At 35.5% G+C, this 27,329-nt stretch overlaps 1 protein-coding gene across 1 annotated transcript; it reads right to left on the bottom strand.

The window, feature by feature from the left end:
* Nucleotides 1-1,144: 1,144 nt before the first annotated feature.
* marc1 (mitochondrial amidoxime reducing component 1) lies at nucleotides 1,145-26,920 on the bottom strand. Its single transcript, XM_088625507.1, has 7 exons — nucleotides 26,551-26,920; nucleotides 18,604-18,777; nucleotides 14,914-15,079; nucleotides 14,214-14,354; nucleotides 12,731-12,792; nucleotides 12,038-12,109; nucleotides 1,145-2,730 (listed from the first exon to the last, which is right to left on the bottom strand). Exons 1-7 carry the CDS (start codon nucleotides 26,805-26,807, stop codon nucleotides 2,604-2,606), a joined length of 999 nt encoding a protein of 332 aa, XP_088481633.1. The 5' UTR covers nucleotides 26,808-26,920; the 3' UTR covers nucleotides 1,145-2,603.
* Nucleotides 26,921-27,329: the final 409 nt, after the last annotated feature.

Raw genomic sequence — 27,329 nt, 5'->3', positions numbered from 1 at the left:
GCTATGATCCATTCTCCAGCATAAAATGTTTAAATGGCTCCATGAAGCTTTTTAAACATAATGGAATTCCAAAAGGCAAAAGTATACGAACAACTATTTTTTGTTTATAACAGAAATAGCCCCAGATCAGATTAAAGCTGTTTTGCACTGCTCTTATGACACTTCTATACTAATTACTCTCTGGGTTGATGTACACAGGGTCAGACTACATTTACTCAAGTACTTTAGTCATAATGCACAATAAGAAGAAGCCATCAAAACTAATGGAAATGCAAAGGTCATCATAACAAACGATTACTGCTTCTTCTCCATTTTCTGGCGTGTATCCCACGGAGTGAATCTCGGCAGTACCCTGTGTTAGAAGCGCACAGCAGTAACCATTTTCTTTTAGACCCCAATGAGGCTCAGAGATGCTGCTACACAGTGATCAGTTATGATGGCTCTGTGTACTGAAAACCTTCGTTGTTGATATAATCCAGAGCCTTTTGCCTAAGGGAGCGTCACAGCTGCTACACTGTCCCGGGGCCAGGCTGGGAACCACAATTAACTCGTACAATAACATGCCACTAGAGAAATAAACTTCACCAATTAGCAGGTGGGCCAACCAAACACTAGAACACTCAGAAGAGTGAGCACAGAGGCAGGTGTCTAGAAATATGATGCATCGACTGAGATTTTGAACACTTTTTAGACAATATTGCATGACACCATTTCCTCTTTGTTGCTCTATCATGAAAGTTTGAAGCAAGTACCATTTTAAACCATTGTCAAAGAAATGCACACCCATGCCTCACTTAATAATGAATGAACACAGTCTGGGAAACCGACATGCATTTAGAAATTCAAAGAAATATCAGAATTCCACACCTCATTCCATTACATGTACTGTGTGCAACAGGAGGAAACATTTTATTATATTCAATCAGTCCTGTGATACAGTATGTACTTACATTTCTTAGAATTTCCAATTTATTTTTTTTTCTTGGTAAGAAAATCTGTTTATTAACCTCTTGCTTATAATTTGCAGGTTTCTCAGTCTTCAGACTATTTTGACATACGTTATGTATATTTCACAACAAAGTAGCAAATCAGTATACAGTATATTCATCTTCATAATCTTGAAATATTGACACAGCAGACTTCATTTTGCCATATATTTTATTATTTATAATAATTATTTTATCTTATTAAAGGGTCTATATATTTAAGACATGACAAATATAGCTTAGGTATTTGTATAAATGGCCTGAAATAGAACTGGTAATTACATTTTTTAAAATGACATTAACAAGAAAATAACTTTATAGACTGAGAGTGACCAACTAGTTTTCTAGATTTTGTTACAATATTAATATCAGCAAAATATATTAAACATCGGTACAATACAATATTTAATGTTATCTGTTAGAAAAAGTGACATATGGGTATGTGGGATTTAAATATAATATGATTTAAACAGAGAACCTTTATAAAGGAAATCATCTCACATAACATAACATCTTTGTAAGAAGTGCTACAGGCATATATTTTACTAGGATAATTCTTTAAGTGCACAGAAGCATTTTTACACTGAGCATTTCAACCTTATTCTAGACCTGAATCAATAAACATTCCCAGAAAATAACAAGTATAGGCATTCTGAATACCTTTCTTTAATATGTTGCCAAATCAGTAAAGTATGAATGTGCATACACAGCAAACAGAACTAACTGATGAGAAATAGAACTGTCTATGTTTATCATATACAATTAGTGGGTAAAAATGAATAGTTTGAACACCAGGGAAAATGTTCCACAACTGGCTCAACATAATGAAAATCAATGTATGCTATGTAATGAAACAGTGAAATGGATACAGGCACTTGGTAATAGTGTCTATTAAATGACACTGAAAAAAAAAACATTGCTGAATTCATATTGTTGCTTGGTGCAATTTAATATAATCAGTGATAGCAGAAAATACATACTGGAAAATATTTTTAAACCCCTGCCTTTTAAACCAAGGATTTAAAAAGTTTCAAATTACAAGTTTACTGAACATTTGGATTATTCCCCCTTTACTAATAGTTATCAGGATCCATTAGACTGACCAAAATGTGTGAATTTGTGTTGTTTGACAAGGATACATATACTGTGAATTATAAATGTTTTATTTAGTAAAAAGTAAATAAAAAGAACTGTATTGTAATACTGCTTTGATATAATAAACAGTATCAAATGAGGAAAAGTTTAACACTAAAGCATTAATTCTGTTCTGTTTAGAGGCAGCTGTAAAAACTGATCCTATTTCAAAGTATCTGTGGGATTATGAGCTTGGTGGCAAACCTTGTTACTACTGAAACAGATAGTTCAGCTCATTCAACGGGTTCTAAACCTAGACCAAATTTTAAAGCAGCAAAAATGTAGGGTATCCTCTAAATCACTGGTCTTTTCTCCTTTGTTGACATCACATCTTTATGTGAAAACTTGGTAATATAAATATAGAGATCAGAAGCAAGTAAACAGTGAAGAAAATCAAGAGGGAAAGCAGCAGCAGACATTCACAAACTGATTTGTTGCTTCTGAAAAAGCAATTAAATGAAGCTAATGACCAGCATCACTCATTCAGTAAGTTATCTTGTACACAGGGTCTCCAACTTGAAGGATTCCAGTTTTGTCAACGCTGTAACACTGTCCAAACAGTGGGGATGTTTTATAAATGCTCTTCTCGGATGGATCACACTGACGATAGCTACGTAAAGATACACATTAATCAAAATGACAAAAAAAAAACAATACGGTTAATAAAATGCAGATGACATTCAGAAATCTATGGCACTGTCTTGAACAAATTGTAAAATAATACGTAATACAGCCTATCTGCAAATAGAAGAGCCTTTATATAACAATATCAACATTTACCAACTTTTTCTATTTTTTTATTTTTATTTCTTATGACATGTACAGTGATGATATGCCTTGCAAAAGTTTTCAGACCTTTCTTATGGTTTTACATGTGAAATTATAGAATGATGCCAACAGTACATATTTTTTAAACTTTATCTTTTATGAATAGTAAATAACTAATGTACAAACTGAAGACTTCTAATGGCAAAATAGGTTCTTGACTTTTACTGTAAGACAACTAAAATACTGTATACTGAATGCACAAGTATCTAAACCTGTGAATTCAATTGGTAGAAGGAACTTTGGCAGTAATAACAGTTGCAGATCTCTTTGGGTAAGACTAACTTTTCACTTTGACTTGGTATGCTTTTTGCCCCTTCTTCTTAGCAGATTTGCTGAATCTCTCTGAAGTTGCTTGGGAATCACATACGGACAGCAGTTTTCAAGTCTTTTTGCTGATTGTCTCTCAGATGCAAGTAAGGGCTTTGATTGGGTCACTCAAGCACAATTTCTTATTCTTAAGCCACTCCAGTGTAGCTTTAGGCTTGTGCCTCTGGTCATTGTCCTGTTTAATTTTTCCACAATTTTGGATCTGACGCAGGTTTTCTTCTAAGACTTCCCAGTACTCTGCTTCATCTACTGATTGTTCCCATCAATCCTGATAAGCTTCCCAGTCCCTGATAACAAGGACCTTATTGTTTGTCCCAGTTTTAGTTCTGAAGCAGGTCTAGAATTGGCCAAAACACTGTACCATCAATGTTCCCATCAATCTGACAAGCAGAACTATAACATATTGCTGCCACCACTGTGCTTGATAGTAGGGATGTTGTTGATGCACTATATTGGGTTTGAGTCAGTTGTAATGCTTTGCAAAAATGTTCCAATTTTGTCTTCTCTGACTACAAAACCTTTTGCATTATCACTTTATTCTTTGTCCCAGTTTTAGTTCTGAAGCAGGTTGCTCTCTAGAATTGGCCAAAACACTGTACCATCTATGTTCCCATCAATCCTGACAAGCAGAACTATAACATGATGCTGCCACCTCCATGCTTGATAGGTAGTGATAGCGAGGGTAAAGACTGAGGGTAATGATATAAATCACATGTGAGCAGTATTACTTACTGTTTGTGCTTCTTTGCAAACCCTATATAGAATTTGAGGTGTTTTTTTCAGTTCCAAACAAGCCCCTTTTGTAGAGTATCTGGGATATTGTAGACCCATGGGCATTTTATCCAGTCTCAGTCACTGAACTAACCATTTCAAAGTTGTAATTGGCCTGACAGCGTCATCTCCAACCAGTTATCTCCTTGCTCCGCTACTCAAAGCCTGACCTCGGATGTGTCTGGGTGCCTTTACTTTCTCAATGATCATCGATGTTCTCAAAGAGATATCAATGGTCTATTTAATGTTTTTTAGCCTTCTCCTGATATGTGTGTTTACACAACTTTATTCCTAAGTTGATCTGAAAGGTCCTTGGTTTTCATGGTTTGAATACCTATGCAATTATGACTTCTATTTTTCTTTTATATTATTTATTTACTTTTTTTTGCTTTTAAACATGTGAACGGTAATCCCTCATTCTTCATCAAAGCTTAATTCATTCATCAAAAACTGCTCAGAAGATTGAATAACAGAAATGTAATTCCCATTATGTTCTGTGTTAAAACGACTGGTTCCAGAACTCAAAAATGTTCCCTCAAACACACAAACTTCACCTTAAGACAGCACAGAACAGTACCTAAGTAATAAAAAATAATACACACAGTTAATTATTCAAGTAACACTCTTAAATTCATTATTCAATGCAAATCAATAACACCCCTCATCATTTACAGTTCAATACAGTAGTTACGCTACTAAAGTCGGTAGCAAATGCTTTTGCAAGGCACTGTATACACTGCTTTACAGAAGTCTTTCAAATTTTAACTTATTTTAAAATTTAATTTGTAAATATGATAAATTAACTACTGTGATCAGGTTTTAGAAGATTTTGACTGATGTGATTAAAGTTGCTTAAATGACAAGCTTTATTTCTTCTTACCCGAACGAAGCTGTACTAAATCAAGTTGTTATAATAAAACAATACAGTAGTGAAACATAAGCATAAACTTACATTGTATTTAACAAAATATATAGATGACGAAAACCAATACTGAGACACCTTACCAAAAATCAACAGTAAAGGGTATAATTTCGTGTTTTTCTTTTAAGGCTTATTTTGTTACAAATGTAAAGACATCTTTAGTGAATATTAATAAAGAATAGCTTTATTAGCCCAGATACCTAGAAAATGTACTTATTATGACTGATGCATAAAGACTTCGTCAAACATTTTGATATCAAATGCTATTTCCATATTTTACAATTTGTTCTCAACTAAATTAATGTTCTTAATGCCAGAAATGTCAATATATAGCAATGCTACAGATGCAGCCATTCAAAATGGGTGAGGTATTTCGCGGCATACCCCGGTGGGCGTGTCACAGTATCACGCGGTATCACGCATTTCACGTGTGTCACGTGACTAACTATCCGGCGTCGCCTTGTAAAACCGCCAGGGGGAGCTTAACCTCTCATGTACAGCATTTGAGCCTTTAATTTTGAACTGTGTATTACAGCATGTTAATCATCAGTCATTAAAATGTTGGTATATATTATGAAAGCAAGATTGCTCAGTTGGACAGAAGTACACAACCTACCTTTATCAGAAATATTTATGCATCAAAGCCTTTACTGAAGATATTACTAATAGTATTAATAATGGATGACTTTGGACAAGCTGTATACTCAAAGTATAATTTCTTTAGCACATTTGTACAAGCACTTGGAATCTGTCCAAGCCATACTTTGTCAGGCATTTTGTTTTACTTCAACGGGGCATAAAAACTTCCTTGCTTTTAACAGGGCGTTTCATAATTTCTAGCTACGAAAATGATTTAAAATGCGACACCTATCATTCAACTAGAGCTTAAAATATCACAAGGAAAAATACACACCGGTATTCCATTTCTCCCTAAACATTGTAAGCTTCGAAGTCTTTAACTAACGTGATACCGGAGTCAACAAGCATACTTTTAGAATTTGATTAAAAGGGAATATAATATGGAATCGCGTATCTAAAGAATTTAATAATGGTATGATTATATCCGTGTACTGCGGCAGGACTGTGTAAGGCTGTTTCGCCTACCTGAACATGCGAGCTGTCTTGTAGCCTACTGGTCTAGGTGCGTGACTTCCAACTGGTAGGTTGTGTGTTCGAATCCAGCTGGTGCTGGACTTTTATTTTAACAAACATTTCTTCGAAAAAATAGGTAAGCGATATTATGGACAATCAATTGACTTTTATATTTCAAAATATCGCAACATGATCGATATTTGCGATATTTTGAATATATCTTCCCTTCTGACAGTGGTTCCTGCTTCTATTGTGTGTGTGTGTGCAACAGTAAATTGTTATAGAGAAATGGAGGCGGGACAGTATGCGTAACAATATAAACATTTATATTGATTTAAATCGTGTTCTGATTTAAATCGCAAACGCGTGTTTAATTATGTGTTTTTTAATCATGATCAGGCTAATGCATTTCTACATTTTCTGTATGAACCAGCTTAGAGGTTCATACAGAAAGACAGCTTGTGTTTAAATTGAGTGTAAGGTAATTTATGCTTCTAAAGTCATGGTCAGTATTGTTGTACTGTGCTGTACTGTGTCACATTATTTTATAGCGTTTTTATTGCGTTATTAAATCCGGTGGCGCTGTGTTAGTTTCCTGACTCACATTATTTAAACTGCGACACTGATCATTCATCTCTAAATAAACTTTATTTTATATAGCATTTTAAGCGAATAGGTAATTAGATTGCTCATAAACCTAATCACTTTTTCTTCATAAACACAGCGTGATTGCTCTTTGAAAATGCTTTTCCTTTATTTTTAAAGTAGGCTCAGATTTCAACTATAGATCGTATTATTATAAACTTTCTTGGAAAAATGTATTTTATGTAAACCATGTTTGCTATTAATTCATTTAGGGCTAAAATACGTTCATTGTCTTCTAATCGAGTCGAGTTGACATTGGAAGCCTGCCACACCCGGACCGTTAACGCATTAGCACGTCAAAGCCCATTGAGCCAGTATTGGCTTTAGTATCCCCCCCTTCTCCCCTCAATTCAATTCAATTCAAGGTGTTTTATTTACATGACAGATGGGTACAAGCAGTGTTGGGTACTGTATGTATATTGTAACGCTTACGGCAGACAGGCACTGTGTAGGAGCCGACGCACCAGAGCAGCGCCTGCAATTTTTATATTTATAACTTAGTTTTTAAAATTAGTCAAGCAATACGAAGCATCTCCTTTTACTTAGTGCCTGAGCATACTGCAACGCGTGTGAAGCCCATAAACGATATTAATTTTGGAACTTAAACATACAGTATATGGCTGGTCTCGGTACTTTAAAGAAAACATACACACCAGTATTCCATTTCTCCCTAAACATTTTAAGCATCGAAGTCTTTAACTAACGCGATACCGGAGTCAACAAGCATACTTTTAGAATTTGATTAAAAGGGAATATAATATGGAATCGCGTATCTACAGAATTTAAAGACCAGACAATCGCAAACTCGTTTTCAATAAAATTATTTTATTCATTCAGCAGTTTGTGAGAGGGACATCCAGCAGGGAGAGACACACACACCGGTTTTCATTGACAACATTGTTTTTTTTTCAATTCCTCTTGTCTAACAGGAATGTTTTGTTTGTGGACAGACTGTTAGACAAGAGGAAAAGACTGCCTCCTCCTACGAAGCATTTCGTTGATCCGATCACGAATTCTTTTCCAGTCGTACGCAGCAAGGGTTGAGAATCTCCGATTCACCATCGTACTAATGGTTTCCCGGAGATTGGGTTAAAAAAAAACAAAAAACATACTAACAACTGTGCCATCCTACTCCTTAGTTAATACATTTTATTATTCATAAACAGTTAACATTGTTAGCAAAATATTTTGAATTATATTTAACCCTATTTTTTCTTTAGTTTTGTATTTAACTTATTATATGATAGTCAGACTTAATGTATATTTGAACAATGAAAATATATTTTTACAAGATTTTACATTAAGCACTTAAAATTAATATGGTTAATAATAGTAAACTGTAACATGCTGTAACAAGATCGGTTACAAGAAGAAAATGCTTTCAGAGAAAATGTTTCAACCAAACTTATTCCCACACACCCCGCCCCCACTACCATTAGAATATACACAAACATTTTAGCGTTTCATTCTGAGCAGAAGACTCTCACACCTGAAGAGTGCTGGCTGTGACGAATTAAACCGGTTTTACAGGTTTCAATCACAGACCATGTGACATGGGACTCAGTAAACTACAGTAACACCGTATTTGATAACGCTTTAAAAACGCTATAAAATAATGTGACTTGGCACAGAACAAGTTTACAACACAGTACAAAGGTAAATGCTGACCATGACTTTAGAAGCATAAATTGCCTTACACTCAATTTAAACACAAGCTGTCTTTAGCCCTCTAAGCTGGTTCATACAGAAATGTAGAGATCTAGGCTCAGAACACACAGCTTCATTAGCGAATACATATGCAGGACAACTGGAGAAGACGTTTTACAGAGGATGGATTTTTAGAAACATCCCATCAGACATCCCATCATATTCACAACGTGAAATCTAGAAAATAATATTACGTAACCAAAATCCGCAATATGGAAACAGAACCTGTGTAATTGTTGATAGATGATGTACTCGTAACATTTTTTCAAGACGAACTACAACATTTAAAAAATGACTTGTATGTACTTGATATCTCTAATCAATCCACGGGTCCCAGCACAAAACGAAAGTAAAACGCATACCGTTTCTCGCTTCTTATTGCTCAAAAGTAATTTGACCGTATGAAATGCATAATATAAACCTAGAAACATATACGTGAGCAGTACTTAAGCACTGTAGTATCGGTGTTAAGACATACCTCTCAAATACTGTAAATCAAGTTAAAAATATCTCAAGACCGATTCTGGTCGTAATGAAACCATGCAAGGGAGTTTTTATGTCCGTTGCAGTTCTTTTGCAACATGAATATAATTATATCGTTATTAATTTCTTGAGATACGCGATTCCATATTATATTCCCTTTTAATCAAATTCTAAAAGTATGCTTGTTGACTCCGGTATCACGTTAGTTAAAGACTTCGAAGCTTACAATGTTTAGGGAGAAATGGAATACCGGTGTGTATTTTTTTCTTTAAAGTACCGAGACCAGCCATATACTGTATGTTTATGTTAAGATTTCCCTTCAGTGGTAAAATTAGATATGAATATTCAATACTTAAACGGGCACAGTTAAGACATTAAATATACATGTACATATTGTATACAGTACAGTTTGCATACGGTAATATGTTTATGTTACGCGATTAAAAAATAAATAAATAAAACTGGAAGGTCCAGCACCACCATTATGTTTATATGGTTGTTTTTGTTGGTTGGTTGTTATTATGGTTATTAATAATTCGATCTATAGTTGTAATCTGAGCCTAAATAAAAAGAAAAAGCAAGTGATTAGGTTTATGAGCAATCTAATTACTTATTCGTTTAAAACGCTATATAAAATAAAGTTTATTATTAATTTGCTGGACAGAGCGGTGAACATTATTATGCATAAGACAAAGATAACGATCCTGATCAGTTTAGAAATCTGTGTACGCTGTAAGGTTTTTACTTCTTAAACTTTTAAAATACACGTTTTGAATGGAAAGAATCCTCTTCCTGGTATAGCACGCCAGCACGTCTTTTTTCTCCAATCAGAGGGGTGTCAGATGGTGTCAGCCAATCACCATTCTGCGTTGGGTAGCAACGGGTGACTGTTCTCAGGCGGAAGATGTAAACAGCTTAATGTTCGTGTTAAATATTTTTTTTTAATTAAAATTCATTCTATACAGCAATCGCATATTTGGGTACCGTTTCATAAAACTTTCATGCTTAAAATGTTTAGGGAGAAATGGAAGACTGGTGTGTATTTTTTCTTTAAACTACCAAGACCAGCCATACACAGTACAGTTTACATACATACAGTAATGTTTTAAATTAATATCGTTTATGACCTTCAGATGCGTTATGCTCCTCTTCTTTTTATGCTCAGCTACTAAAATTTCCCTTTAGTGGTAAAATCCATATAAATATTCAAAACTAAGCGGATTAAAATGTGCACAGTAAAGACATTAAATGATTCAATCTTTGCACTACCAACCAATGCACCACGAGTGCCCCTGTCGGTCATTTTGGCCAGCCAATCACTTGCCCTGCGGTATGCTCCGGTGCCCCGCGGTGGCTTGTGGGTAGGTTACCGTACCGCGGGTTTTTACCGCGCATTTTGAATGGCTGCATCTGTACAATAATCATATATCAAAATCATATTCTCTCCTAGCTTTTTTCAATTGATACTGCTGGTTACTCATCAATACTGCTTCCAAGTTTCTGTTGGAATAATGGGACAGCAACTCATCTGTGAAATAACTCTAACAGATAACTCAATGAACAAATTCACTAAATTTTGATTATCACATTTAAAATATATATATATATTAAAGATGCAGCAATTAATTCTACTTGTTTTATGTTAATTATAAGATATATCAAGGAAATGTCAATAAATTAATGAAGGAAAATTATTATAGACAGACAATTCTAATTTTATCAGTTAACATATATTTCTGACGGTTCTTATTTACGTTTGCTGTTAACTTTACATGGCACCATGCTTATTTTAGCTTTGCCCCTACCTTTTTGCTAGATCTGAACACTGTTGCTAGACAATTTAAAGTGGGGGTCCATTTTTACTAGGGAAGAAAGCTCTAGTGATTCACTGTAAGAGCTTTAAGAAATATGAGGAAATCTAAAGAACAACATATCCCTCAAGTTGATGCCTAGATGGGCCACACTTACTGCTGTTTTCCAGTGTTCAGGCATTTTAAGTCTATTTGAAGAGAGTCTATATCTTGATTCTCTAATAAACCATTCTGAATTTGACCTATTTGTGAAGCATACAGTACTTAAAGACATGATTATTCATAACCTAACAAATATAGTACTTAAATGTTTCTCAACATTTAGAAGAAATAAAACACCATTCTGTTAAGTACTGTGATGTATTAAATGATAATTGAAATTAAACAAAACAAAATCAATATTCCAACTGTACAAAGGTACACAACAAAAGAATTACTCGATTAAGAACTTCCAATAATCAGGAATGAAAATCGTTATATTCGATTCTGGCTTAACATTCGACCCACATGTACAGCATACTGTCAAAACATCTTTTTTTTACCTTAGAAATATCGCAAGACTACGCCCTTTGCTATCATTAACTTTGGCTGAAAAGCTGATCAACATATTTGTATTCTCTCGAATTGACTACTGCAATGCTCTACTCCCTGGGGTATCTAAATCTACTCTGAACAAGCTGCAGTATGTCCAAAATTCAGCAGCCAGAATCCTGACCAGGTCTAGTGCAAGTGTTCACATTACTCCTATCCTGGAGTCCTTGCACTGGCTTCCGGTCAAATTCGGCGTAGACTTTAAAATCCTCATGCTCACCTATAAGGCTTTACATGGCTTGGCACCTCAGTACCTGTCTGAACTTTTATCGCCCTACTCCCCACCTCGCAACCTCCGCTCTTCAAATTCTGCCCTCCTTACTGTCCCCCAAGCCCGTCTACATTTTATGGGCGACAGGGCCTTCTCCTGCTATGCCCACAAGCTCTGGAACTCTTTGCCCAAGGATATTAGAGAGTCACCTTCTCTAAACTTCTTCAAATCCAGACTCAAAACCTTCTTCTTCAGAAAAGCCTTTACTTAACTGGTTCCATTCTTCACCCCTCTGCTCTTCTTAATACCACCTTCCACGGTCTCCTCTATTGTTATTGTTGTATTGTTGTAATTATAATTGTGTCATATCTTGTGAAATCTTCTTATTTAATGTTGTAGTCTTCTTATTTATTGTTATTGTCATCCTGTAAAGCGCTTTGAGAAGCCACCTTTAAAGGCGCTATATAAAATAAAGTTTATTATTATTATTAATCAAAAGATGTTCTCAATAAATATTAATTGTAAATACCTTTTGAGGGTTTCCAGAGGTTCCTTTCGATCAAAGACGCCTGTTTCAGGATCTACAGTTACGAACATGCACCTGAGAAAATCAGTAATGGTCATATTTCACACCACTAGGCACATGTATAACTAGACTGTTTTTCAGCTCAAAGTCTTTTAATATAACTAGGAAATGAACTAATGTGATTTGATTTTTAAAAAAGTGTTAAAAACTAGTTTCTAAGTAACGTTCCGCTTTTCTGAATATCTTCAAATTCTGCTTCATGAAAAATATAAATTGGTTAGCCAAGCCACTGAATCATAAGTTTTGTAAACCTTTCAGTAACAGAATATAAAAATGCAATGTTCCAGCTATTCTAGTGACCCATTTAAAAACACATCAATAAATCATGAAGGAATCTGCCCTTTACTGCTATAACAACATCAATTTTAGAACGTTTTGAGCAAATCTGATACAACAAGCTTTGCTTTTGTAACTCATTGTTACAACTTCTGGCATCTGGTATTTTTTTACTTATATAATTTGGTAGTTTTAACAAACTTTGCTCCCAGTTTTATTTCTTTTTTATAAACCGATTTGCAGCTTTCTTTTCCATTATTTAAATGGAAAAGATAAATACTAGTTCAGTAATTAATATGCATGTACTATAAATATATCTACTATAGTCGCTATATTAATTACAGGTAAAAAAAAAATTACCTCCCACAGGCCATCACTCGATAAAGACTCACACTGCCAATCTGTATTTCTTTCCAAGAGTCCTTTAAAATCACACAGACAAGGACAAACAGGATAAAACAGGATAAATAGCCCCAAGTGGCTGCTCTCTGCAATTTCTGCACATTCAGGAGAAAGTAACATTATAAAAAGGATCTCAATTCCCCTAGTATTTCATTTACATCTTCACAGGAACAGTCATAGTGGGAACACAGTATAAATACAAAGGCAAGCAGAACTAAAACTCATTTATTTACAATGAGTCCATGGGCCACATTCCACCCAGCAATGAAGAAATAGTAGGATAAAAGATAGGATAGCCTTTTATTGTTATAAAATACGATTTTTAATTTTTAATAAAAGAGTTATATGGTTTCTGTGGTGTCCAAACTATGTCTAGCTATGTGGAGACCTAATTTTAATTAACAATGAAAAATATTTTGCTTTGATACATTCATAAGCAAGTACATCAAAAGTAATCACTTTCAGAACCAAAATTCTTTAGTATCCCAATCAATAGCTGTAAACGCACTGGTTGGTAGAAATCAGGTTTCCCCCTTTCAGCTGAGGAAATGTGAAAGAATGAAAAAAAAGAAAAAAGTTTACTTTTTGAAAAGAGGAGTTTTCTTACTGCAAAAGCAAACTGCCAACGGTGAATGTTCAACATTCAAGTTTGATATAACTTTGCCCCCTAGTGATAACGGCAAAAATAGCAGTCAAGAATAAGGATGAACTTCACTTCCAAAAGTGTATTATTTTCAGGGCCCACCATACTTCACTTACTATTCCAGCATTGCTATATTCATCATATAATTTGTTCTTTCTTTCAGATGAATAGTTTTGTTCTTTCTTTCAGACAAAGAAGAAAGTAAGTTCCATCAACTCCTTTAAAGCTCCAATTGTAAAAGAAGCTGGTTAAATAATACACTCCTCAATTTTAGCTGTACTGTAATTTTTAAAATAGAAACTTTGATACATTTTGAAACTGCTATCAAACAAAACAGTCTGAAGAAGTTTGTAAGCAGTTGTTTGCATAATGTACAGGGGGACAGAGTGCAAAGCTGTATCAGTGTGTGGGCTGCAAAGCAACAAAGAGATGTTAATTCCACACTGAATGTTTCAGGCTGTGGAGCATTCTTCATGTTCTTAACACACCTAACAGAGAAATTGTGTACTTTCTTTTTATTTCAGCATTTTTAGCATGACCTTTTTCTCTGTGAAGTACAAGCCTGCAAATAATTTGCTACTGCCCAAGATATTTTTTAAACAAAGTACTCCTACCCTAATGGGTTACTCTTTTTTTAAACCCCCCCAAAAAACAATTGTTTATTTCAGCTAGGACAACCTTCAACTATCTTAATTGTGAATGCAGTTTAAAGACCATGCTATGATACAGTGGTAGACATATCAACCATTATGGACCATAAAGACATTTAAGAAAATACTGAACTTAGAAAATAATTACCTCTGCGTAGGGTTCACATCCAGAGACGACAATACTAGGCCTGAAGTTTGCAATTCCAACCTTCCGCTCAAGCCTGGTGTTCAGGTCCTCTACAGAGCTCTCTGACAGCAACATGATAGGGCTGAAGTCTGGATACACAACCTGAGTCCACAATACCTTTGTTTAGTTTGCAAGTGAAGGATTGTTTTTATACAGTTTATCTTTTATATAAAACCATGATAATCTCAATTTATTGCAATTATAACACTAATGCCTGTACTTTCTGTGTAACCCAGCGGTAACTTGAAGCACCAATGTGTAAAAAGGTGTTTGTGTTTAAAATACCACTTTTGTTAGCAATATGTCCTTGTAACTCTTACATAATTCGTCGACCACAGGTAGCTACAAATTCAGTTTGTGATAACAGAAAGGCGAGAAAGGAAATTCATCCAGCTGCTGGAAGAATGGGCTGCGTGGGAATGAGAACTGTAATTTCTGTTATCTGTCTATAAAGAGAGTTCTGATCAGGGAAACTGACAGAGAAGGAAAAAATACAGAAAAACTTTTTCTTCCTCTCATGCTGCTGTATGGTGCCTTAACTTCAGCTGAAATAAAGGCCTGATGATTTCTTCAAATCTGTAGCCTGGACTCTAATTCTTGTCCTGGTTTGCCTTCAGTGAGGTAGAACAAGCTCCCTGACTTCAGGGATCTTTTATATTACCTTATCATGGGGTCTGAAGAGGTTCTCTGTTTCACAGGGTCTCCTCGGCTTCATCCCAGGCTCAAACTGCACCAGGCGAAATGTCTTCCCGCTGGCCAGGTAGCGGGAAATCCAGGCAGACACCACCTCTCCACAATCTCTGCCTTGAATATCAGAGCCCCACACTCTGAAAGATACAATAACAGCACCTCACCAAATCTGAAAAATGTTCAAAGAGTTCTTTCACGTGTCTCTGTCCAAGACATGTTCCCCCACTGTAAAGTAATACTAAGCAGTTCAGTGTTATAGCTAGTCAGCGTCTGTGAGTGCAGTGGATGCACAGAAATATGAAAAGGCATGATCTATGCATGTACACACTTTAGAAACATATCCAAGAACTTACAAATACTTCAGCCTCAACACATTCACATGACTGTTCAGATTTCTTACGCCACTTAATTCTTTTCCTAAGTGTGGGGGATCTTATGAGCAAAGTTTTCATATCTAAAAGACGCTAAAGAACTATGTGTTTTAAACCTGACGTAATCAACAAAGCTCGCTTCTCTTTTCTGGTGTATTTTAACAACACTGAGTAAAATGACACACAACTGCCTAACGCGAGAAAAACAGCTCCTGTAGACATCACCAGAAACTTTTTAAAAAAAGACCTTCCAACTATGGGTGGAGCTTCTGATGTTTTGCACCTATGGGATTTTATTCTTTTCTGCATTGAGAAAAATATAAAAAAAGAATGAATACAGTGTTAGGAAATCTGAATCAAAGAAGTAGCATTAACCACATTTATAAACCCTTTATTAATCATTGATTAATTATTATGTACTCAAATCTTTTCAACTGAATCGTTCAGAGGTGCAGCTACAGCAGCATGATAGTCTACAGCTATGGAGATGCAAAACTCACTCGCAGTTAAGCAGAAAAATAAATGGATTGTATGTACACAAGCATGTAGATTTACATTAGAAGCAAAAGCATTAGCAATACATGAAAAACATGGTGGGAAAGATTAAGATGGAGGTCATACTTAGGGTCAAGTTAGGACAGCTGGTAGTAAAAAAAACTGGACATCTGCTACAGGTAACCATAAACTGAAAATAAAATCTGATGCATGATGCAGCTGACACACATTTACATTCTCCTGATTTGAAAAATTTGGTTCACGAACGTGAGATTGTTCATGATTTAAATCTGGCTTCATTCCCAGGACAACATGAGTCATGAGAGAATTACACAGCTGAGACACTACACATTTGGATGTTAAACACACTGCTTAGAGCCAAACTAAAAATAATTATTTCTAAAAAATAACTTAATACTGTCAAACAGGGACAATTTATAGTGTAAAAGGAATTTTTCATTGTTTACTTGAGCTACATTTTATTTTTATTGCTTTTTATTGAGATCCCAGCTGTAATTCAACATTGGGTGTGTGAAGGACCCAGATGTTCAACACAGATTTGATGATGTGCTTAGTGCTCCTCACAATGCAATATTCTAATGAATTACTGTTCATTACAAGCTAATGAACCTAGGACACATTTTCACCTTTTGGAGTAAAATAAATATGACCTGTCACAAAGATAGTATTTAAAGGAGGGCCTTATGGGGGCGGAGCGGTGGCGCTGTGGCTAAGGCTCTGCGCCTGTGGCTGGAAGGTTGCTGGTTCAAATCCCACAGCTGGCAGAGGAATCCTACTCCGTTGGGCTCTTGAGCAAGGCCCTTAACCCCAACTGCTCCAGGGGTGCTGTACAATGGCAGACCCTGCGCTCTGACCCCAGGCTCTCTCCCTGTCTGTGTCTCATGGAGAGCAAGCTGGGGTATGTGAAAAGATAATTCCTAATGCAAGAAATTGTAAAGGGTTAATAAAGTAAGTGATGTTATGTTTATGTTATATAATAAGTTTTAAATATCTCAACTTACAAGTAGCACATACAGTACAATGTGTAGTAAAGGTATTATGTGTAGAATGTGATAGCTGTAGACAAGTAGCACATACAGTACAATGTGTAGAACCCCCTTCCAATGATGTTTCATTTTGTTGAAGTATCAATGATGTATAGATAATTCCTTTAGTGAACATTAAGCAAAACAATAATGCAGAAATTCAACACTTTTGGGTGAAAGAAGTAGAGGCCCTGCACCCAAATGAAAAACAAAAATCAATTGTTATCAAGTTTCATTGTGCTAGGTTATTTAATGTATTTATAGTTGTGTAATATATATATATAAAATCAAATATTTATTACAAATTGCAATTTGAAAGCAACAGCTCCTCGATTTAAACCACAATAACATTAAAGAATTCAATAAAGGTTCAATAGCTCAGGGCTCTGGGAGGAATAAAGTTGACTGCCCTGCTGACAGGACATCTCTCAGATTAAGAAGCCAGAGCACGATGGTGTAGGAAGCAGTGAGTCACAATGATGTGTTGAGCTTCTTTCTTCACCAAGGAGAAAAATCCTTTCCTTGTTCTTTTCTACCAAAGAAGATGTTCCATTGTTCCCAGGTTTTCTTTCCAATCAATATCTTGCATGGCAAAGAAATTGTTTACTGTTTCAAGCGTGTCTGAAGCATTTCCGATTGTTGGAAAAGGTTTATTAAAAAAATTATTCCTTTACAGTACCAGTGTGCACATACCACATACAATTCAGTATATTCAAGGATATGTAAGCAATCTGAGAATCAATAACATCATTTGACAAAGAAACTTCCCAAATCTTCTTTTGCTGTTCTTTGCCACATACAGTACCAGCTTAACCATTTCCATGACACAAGGCTTGACTAAAGTCTTTCCTAATTGTGTGCAGTTATTTTTTGCAATCAAAAATGCAACTTTGGAAGATGCTTGAAGACATGATTTTTGTACTGGAGGAAATCCACATTCCAGCAAAGTTCCTGGTGTTACCATACGTCTTTCCTGCAGAAACACCTCAGAACTGATACATTCCGAAGGTGAAAAGAAGAAATTTCAGCATTGATAGTTTCATGTTGAAACTGCAAAACAAATTTGCCACATAAGAAGCACTTAGGCCTCTGTATGCCATGATGATCTATGAAGAATTTGAAGCCAAAAGATATGTAGATTTGATTAAATTCCTCTTCTTCGACATCACAATTTATTTTAAACTTATTGGTGCGATAAAACATTTAAAGGTTTATTAAACACTTTATGGTTAAGTTCTATTTACCACCCTCTCAAAAGTGCAAACCAGTAGCCATGAAGTTCCCACAATCTAATACGTGTAACAGAACCAACCAAAGATCATTTCACATTGAAATGTTATTTATCCACAGTCTATACAGGAGGAAATTGGTTGTAACAGGTTGCAGATTCCTATTATACAACACTTAAATATCACACATACTGTATCCTCCTTATATCATCTCTGCTGGAAACCATTAGAAATGCAAGACTCATCTTATTACTTGGCCAAAAAGCTGGAATTAGTAAATCCTTTTTGTTGTGGCTTTTTCAAGACTAAATCATATATCAAAACAAAGCTCAAACTGAAAGCCAAATGAGTTCATTGCTAATGAAAAAATACATTGGGATGCTAGACAACCGTTTGACACGAACACTTCTTTATAGCAGTCTCACTTGTTGTGGCAGCTCTCTCTTTGTTACAGAATCTATATTTCCAAGCTTTCGTAGTTAAAAAAGGAAATACATATCAAACGTAGACACCCACAAACCTGCAGTTAAATACCGTATTCTTTTTATCCTGCTTCAGGGGAATTTTCAGCTCCTCCATGTCTGGGGCATTCAGACACAAATGTCCGCTGTCACAGGTAGCCGATATCAACACTAGCCGAGGTTCCTGCCGGCCTGTCACCTGGTGACCATCTTCTGTAATCACCAACCAATTCCTGCATTGAAGAAGTTGGGAGGAAAAAAAAGGTTGATTCTAAAATTCTTCACATCCATCCATTTTCTAATCACTTTATCTCATTCAGAGTTGTGGGGCAGGAACCTACAGTATCTTGGCAAGCAATGGGTTCAAGGCAGGGTGCACCCATCACAGTACACAAACCACAGACAAAGACATGCACTCACATTAATACTGGGACCAATCATCCCAGAAGCCAATTAACCTACTAGTATGTCTTTGGACTGTGGGAGCAAACTGGAGCAGATGGAGAAAACCCACATGAACATGGGGAAAACAAACTTTCCTTTTCATGTGGGGAACAAACTCCACACAGACAGCACCCCAGGAGTTGAACCCAGGGCCCCAGCTTGGCAAAGCAGCAATGCTAACCATTTCAGGACTGTGCTGCCCCAAATTGTGAACATTTCCAAAGAAAAGCTCTTCATAAAAAATTACAGAGACAAAATTTCTCAAATTTCTTCCAAGTGGCTTCTTTACAGGTTTTTGCAACTCAGTCATTTTAAGAGTATTCACACTCTATTCCAAGGTATGCATGCGCTCTTTAATATTAGTGTTACAATAATTCCATAATTAAATAACTGCTTGAAATTATAAAAAAAATAATGTGCAATCTCAATATTGGCTTGCAGCATTGAAAATGCTAAAAATGTTTGATATAGAGCAAAACAGAAGCAGTTGTCTTACAATGTGAAGGTATACAGCTTGAAAAAAAGTATACTTTACAAAATTATTCAGAAATTTCACAACCACAATGTACAATTTTGCTAAATCCAAGGCTGAATTTTTTAAAAGTTGCTGCCGAGAAAGCTCCAGAGGATCACATGTAACAGACTGTAAAAACAAGAATGTTCTACATAATACACATTATGCAATTCAAAGGGACTCATAGTGTGGGTATGCTATCACTGCTTTACAATATTTTGGTTTCTAGAAAAAAAAACAACTATTGCCCTGTTATAATATAGAAACATTAGAAATCATTATCACATGCTGTACACCTACAGATGCATCCTTTCAGAAAGCAGGGTAAAACCCCATACTGTGCAAAATTATCTGCAGATTAGCATGTTAGACCCCAGTATGTGATTGGCTGGCCAAAATGACAGGCGGCACTCATGGTGCATTGGTTGTTATTGAAATGATTGCTTCATTTAATCTCTTTAGTGTGCATGCTTAAATCTGCTTAATATTAAATATCAATATGGAATTTTACAACTAAAGGGGAAATTTTGGTAGCGGAGCACAAAAACTACAGGAGCAAATGTCTCTGAACATCATTAATGCTATTAATTTAGGAATATAAACATTATGTAAGCTGTATATGGCTGGTATTGGTAGTTTAAATTAAAAATACACAGCAGTGTTCCACTTTCTTCATAAACATTTTAAGCATTAAAGACTTTCATTTGGTTACTTACTGTGGTTATTTTGGAAAGGTTTTTATGTGCTCCTTATAACTATATTAAGTTTATGTACTTTATAAGAAGTTATAATATTTTAACCTTTTCTATGAATACTTGTGCTCCTTATCGCAGTAAAAAAAAGCATTCTTTTTAGAATTTGATTAATGGGGAATATAATATGGAATTGCGTATCTAAAGAAATTAATAATGATATTTAAGGATTTATTTATTTTCATATAGCTCAAGTTATTACCGTAGTCCACTTTCTTTGTAAACAACTGCATCAATTTGACTCATTCACCCATGATTACTTGGAAACATTTTGCCTGCCCTTTTCAGTTATAGCTTAACTTAATATCAAGCGACGCAGTAGTGTACTGGCTTTGGCGTGTGACTTGCATGCTGGAGGTCGGCGGTCTGAACCCCACTCCTGACCTGAGCTTTCTTTTAACAAATAAACATTTCTTTCAAAAACTAAAATAGTAAATATTATGGAAACTATACTGAATATTTTGGTATTTCTGAAACTCCCTCTGTATTTTTTTGTTTTCACACAGCTAAGAATAAACTACATATGCAAATCTTTTGACAGGCGGGAAGATGTTCTGTGCTCCTACCACAGTATGCATCGTTACATTTTTAAGCATCAGTTGAAGCATTCCGAAGTCTGTCAAAATCGTAAAAAATGTTACCAACTGTTACCTATCCTGGATTAAGCGGTTAGAAAATAGGTAGATTTACACTTGTAAAAAACATTCCAATTTTAATGCGATACAGAAGATATTATTAATAATAAATAACCTTGGACGGTCTTTAAACTGAAGATTTATAGAGGAGACATGTTGTGTCTTTTCTTTCCAGTTTGGAATTAACTTTTACCCACTAGTATATTCCATTGCAGCCATTTTATGCAACGCAGCTCCGTACTTCTCACAAAGGCTAGGAGTGTTAACACCCCGCTATGTAATGTTATGTAGAATAGACAGGTCTGGGGGATGGGAGGGAATTTTCAGTAGTCTCTGTTGTCATTGTTGCTTTTTAACATAAGGCAACCAACAATTAAATGTCCTGTTTTTTCTTAACACTCGTTTTTCCATATTGTAGTTTTAAAACTTGAACAAAGACATCCCACAAACAGTGTGATGTTGTATAGTTTTAAAGCCACTATAGTATAGCTTGTGGGAAATACAGTTATTTGTACTGCATCAAAGCTTAACTCGTTCAGAGCGCCCGACATTACAAACTCTGGAGTCAAAAGGAACATGTCAAAATATTTCCAAAATAATCACAAACGAGTTGAGGGATTCGATAATAATAGAGAAATCATAACAATAACAATAACAGAATAACAGATGTTTCGTGCTAATCATGAAATCCAACTAAAATAAGGACACTTAAATCAACAAGAAAAGACTTTATATATATATAAATCAGTTAAAAATACTTTTTATGCACGAAAAACAGGTGGTTTTTCTTCCGTGCGATCAGCTTAGAGTCTTTGCGAAAGCTGTAAATTATTTTAACTTCTTAATTAAACATTTTAAACACTTTAATTTTGTAAATGCTACACGCATTCCGTACAGAAATAAAATCATGTTTTCATCAGGTGTTGAGCAAATTAGCAGGTTGCTGACAACATAGCACACAGTCCACTAACCGTAAAGACCATTCTACATCTTCTATTTTTTAAAAGCATTTAGGAACGTTTTCATCTATACAAATACCACAGACTATTCTCAATTGTTTTTTCTGAATGTCACACTTAGTTCAATATTTTATTTACATCTAAATAAGAAAGTCAGGTGTTAGCATAAACTATTAGTAATCAATAATACTAAAAGTCGCAATGTAATTATTTGTTGCACTTCTTCCTTATCTTGTAAAAACATTAATTTACAAGCATTTGTTCAAACATACGTTGAATCTGACTATGACAAAATAAGTAAAATACAAACTCATAAAGTAAAAAAAAAGAGGGTAAAATATAATTTGAAATTAAGACAGGATACACTTTTTTCTGTGTCTCTTCCTACTCTCTCTCACCTGCCTTGATTTGGACACAAAATTATTAAAAATGAGAGGGAATGTTTCGTGCGAGTCAGTGCATTATCATCTCGCACCAGAGGGAAGGAAAAAAGCCAGTAGGGCTTGTCATTCATTTCAGTCTCCTTCACTCTGCCCAGCGATATAACTTTTATATAAACAAGATCTAGTACCTGGTAATTTTTTTTTAACTTATTTTGAATTAATCAAATCCCTGGTGTGAGATCATAAAGCCAGAATTACGTACTATCCATACGTAACACCTGACCATCTACTGTAAAGCGTTCAGTGCTTTGCTTGTGTATATTCCAATCGCAGCAGAGGCAGGGTGTGTGGGGAAACGTTTATGCTGTAATTGAATTGGGGCTCTGTATTCTTCACACCTGAAACCGTTTTCTTTGAAAGCGTTTTCTTCCCTCTTTAGCTGATCTTTTGCAGCCTACGCATGCTTACACAGCTCCCTACGTGAATTCTCGTTTTCGACTTAGAAAGTTTTAACTTAACAACCATTTTTATTTTCAACAAATTGTAAATATGACGTTTACATAGGCAAATTTATTAATTTTTCACTTAAGCGTATGGAGAAGTGTAAACTGTCAATGAGAGCTCCCTCCCCACTTCCCCCCACGGACAGACTGATAAAACAATTGGGAAGTGTTAAGTATCCAGCCACTGTAAAGGGTTCAACTGCAACAGCCACAAATAAATAAAAAATAAACTTTTTTCTCTCCTGATGGTAACTGTAACAAATTGTCATGTTTCACATCCTTGCGAAACAATCATGACATTCTCATCCAATCAAAGGTTTGATGTTTTTTTATTTTGAAACCATGATCTTGACATGCAGGTGTGAAGTAGAGTTAAAAGCTTCAGATTTAAAAGGTTATTAATAATATCTTCCGTGTCACATTTACATTGGAATGTTCTTACAAGTGTAAAAGATGCGATACACAACGTGTCTCCTCTATAACTCTTCAGTTTACAGAGAAATTCCGCCAGAGTCTCACAACATTGTCCAATAATACTGTTCTTGTGTCTAATTTCCAGGGAGTAACCCTGTTACAGAAGTGTATCGGTCCTTAACTATGGTTAAACAGTATGTACGGTGGAGTTTCAGCGTTTGCTTTTCTGTAATCTGTACAGAACCGTGACGTCTCATCAATGTTTGGTACCCATAAACGGGGGCTTCACAGACTTCCTACTTTGAACTCAACTGCGCTCCAGTAAATAATGTACAGTTTATCACCTTCTGCAATGCTTCATTTAGCAGGATTTGCATGATAAGCACATTGTTTAATGGGGATGACATTACCCTCGTCTACTGTATATCACTGTCTGACACAGGTTTGAGTCGGAGTGTCTGTCAATAAAACAGAGCACCTTCCAAGACCTATAACTACTGCATGATTTCTTTATCCATTTCAGCTAAATGAGGGAAATCAAATTGGTCAGAATTTCAGAGTGCCAACTGTAAAATAACCCTTCTTCCCTCCTTTGTTTAACTTAAAGAATTTCGTGAAGAAATCCTTAATCACAAAACCATCACTTAATTTATCCAGATACACAAATTCACCCAGAGCCAACAACAAGATATAATAGTGGACTATTTTTATGTATTTACTCGATAAGAAACAAACCGAAAGTGATACTCTGATCGCGCTTTGAACCATTGGGTGCAGTGCTTTGTCCATTACCAATACAAGGACAATCAATGTTTTTTAAAAAGAAACGGATGTCAAAATGTTTCCGAAATGTCCACCGGTGATATTTTAGCTGCTTAGTTACACGATTCCATATTCATATAACTATCAAGTGATGTTAAATCACTGCAACATTTATCTTTTTACAATAACAGTCCTTACTACATATTCTTAGAAAAGGATAAAACGTTATAACTTTTATGAAGTACAGAATTTAAGCTTAATAATGTTAGACCAAGCACATTAAAACCAGAACCCACTGTAAATTACCAAGTTAAAGACTTTGATGCATAAAATATTTATGCATAATTAAATTATTTATGATGAAGGTGGAAGGTTGTGTACTTTTGTCCAACTGAGCAATCTTGCTTTTATAAAATATAATTACTTTTTAATATTTAACATGCTGTAATACACAGTTTAAAATTATTAAAAGTCTAAACAGTATACAACTTAAATGGATGTCGTTCAGCAGTGACCGGGATTCGAAACTGGGCGTTTTCTGGCAACAGCTCAAATGCTGTACATGAGATGTTAAGATTTATTATCTCCACCTGGCGGTTCTACAAGGTACTATTATTCTATTTAAAAAAAAAAAACATGCAATATGTTGCGTTATGAAGCCGTATGTTGCGCAAAGTCCACTGCGTTTTAACGCAGCGTACCTTGCTCATTTTGAATGGCTGGATCTGTACATGTGTACCATGTCTTCACACACAGTAATCTGTAATCTGGAAACGTACACATTGCTGTTGAAGTTGTACCATTTATTCCGTAATCCCAGATAGCTGTTCTCACTGTCTCCACAAGCACAGGTTCCACCCATCTCTTTGGGATGGTCACACACCAAACCATGGTCACCTTGTTGCAGACAATCAATGTTGATAATTTGTTAATTTTGCTGGCACAAGGTTCTGAAAACCTGAATTCCTGACACCCTAACCCATTCAGAAACATCTGAGAAGCACCAGAATGAATCACTACAGAAACAAACACCAGACCGGATCAGTCATCCATACAATTTTTACGTCTCTCTTAATTGGACCGGCAAGCAGGTTAGAGTCTGGAGGAAAAAAGCTAACACTTCCAACATTTCCCGCTAAATCATTTTCAGAACAAGGCAGGTAATAGATATAAATAACAGGAAATAATCAAAATAATGTGAATGATCATCCTTCAGTATATCCAATACAACACTCTCTCTGCTGTTAAGAAACCAGGATGAAATCTTCCATAGCAAGATCTCATGTAGATGGGTATGCACCTAATTATCCACTCAGCAAATAACTTTATCCAAGATGATTGATATAAAATAAGGCAAACACCATCATTGACTTGTCTAAGGAGGCCATAACGAGAGAGATAGGTCAGGCTATGGGATACCTTGAATTGAAACCCAGTGTTGTATGGTGGCATGATGGCTGCCTCATAGCACTTGATTCCTGGACTCAATTGCAGACTGGGGTGCCCACTGTAAAGTTCACATGGCTACGTTGGATTTTCACCACAGTGCAAAGACATGCCATCAAGGCCACCTTGCGTGTTGTACACTCTCTGTGACTAATGGACTAATGTTCCATCCAATATGTATCCTGCATTTTGCCTGACCATACAATGCATTTTTCCTTGGTTAGGCACAGCCCTGTATGGATGGACAAATTTTACTATGGATTCCAGGTCTAAAAATAAAATTATAGATGCTGAAATGATATACAATCTCTGTCTGGTTTGCAGCCAACAGTGCTGTAGGACCATCATAAAAGAGAAGAGGACAGGAATTGGACTCTAACAAGCTGACACTGTGGTTAGCATGCCTTCACTACAAACGCTTACTGTACAATGCAATGAACTACAAACAGACCTCACCTCCTTTGCAATGCACCCTATACACATGCTGAATGATTGACCTGGTCTTTAGGGAAGAGCCTCCGACTGTATCACCTGCAACACTTGCTGGAAATATAAATTTGTCCGACTTGGTTCCACACCCAATTTTGCATAATTTATTAAATCAGTGATCTCACTTCCTGTGGCAGCTGTTGAACACATTATTGAATTTGGAATAACTTTAGAGATGCACACATCACACGTAATATGCGCATACTTATTAAACAAATCTGACAGAATGGATTCCAAATGTTCAGTTTCAAATTTCATGTGTACAGTGCAGATATTGATTTTTTATTCAAATACGTTTGTGGTTTAAATAACACTTCTTCAGCTTTGAAGATTACAGTGGTATGTTTTAAGAAACTAATTAAACGATTGCTAAAGACAGCAGTTACGTTTGCATCCAATATGTGAATTTTCATATAAAACCAAATAATAATACATCACAAAGGAAATAAAACAGTTTCGTGCAAGTTTATCGAAAACAAGAAATGTTAAACAACCGTTTTGTCACGTATTCTATCCCAAACACCCTAGTTCATTAGAAAACTCTTAATTGGCATATTTTAAATTACAGGTTTCACGCAGTAAACATATTACATACAGTAATTTTGGTTAATTTCACCAAGTCATTAAGTGTGAGCTTAGCAAGACTGTTCAATAATTCCAATATTATACTAAAGCGTCAATATCTCCTACTGGATCTCTACTTACCTATCTTTAAGTTCACCGTATTTCAGACCCATTTCCAGGCACTCAGCTCTAACCGCACTAACCCCTTTGCAGGACTTAATGGGATAGATCAAAAGATGAGACACAACGCCAACGCGAGTAAGTGTTTTCTGCCTTTTCTTTAAAACATATTTTAGAGCAAGTCCGAGACCTATTGCACCCAGTCCCACACCTGCAGTGTAAAGCAAAGCTTTTTTGTTTGAAGTTGAATTGACAATCAGGTCTGCGATTCGATCCATTTTGTATTATACTTTAAACTTTAGCCTCCGTGTTATAAATCGGACTTTACTCATCAACAGAAACTACCAAACATTGCACTCAGGCAGACAGCTGGTAGACTTTTAATTTGAAGGCACTACAGATCAAATGACATGTGTTGCAAGAAATTTCGTCGGTGTGGGAACGCGTGGACTCACCAAGTTCCTAACATTCAACAGAGAGCCTAGTTTTCATTCTATAGCTTAGGACCTTGCATTTTTAAGTGCACCCAATTAATTTCTGATATGAAAACTTATTTTTATAGTGGTTGAATCTACACCAACAAAATAATATTAATTATTTTACTGTTGATCATTTATGTCGTTTACTGTTTTTTGTTGTCAGCGTCACGTTGAAGCGGTATGAAAATATAAAATCCATATAATTCAAATCGATGAGACGCTGTGGGACGATTAATCTTTTTTGTCTACACTTTTTATTAAACGTATTTGGCAAACTAAAATACCTATGAATCCTGCATTGATATAAAATGCATTGTCTCG

Source organism: Lepisosteus platostomus, chromosome 3 (genome assembly GCF_059453375.1).
Source record: "Lepisosteus platostomus isolate fLepPlt1 chromosome 3, fLepPlt1.hap1, whole genome shotgun sequence".
NCBI lineage: Eukaryota > Metazoa > Chordata > Actinopteri > Semionotiformes > Lepisosteidae > Lepisosteus > Lepisosteus platostomus.
Note: the sequence above shows the minus strand (reverse complement) of the source record. Positions and strands in the feature narration are given on the sequence as shown.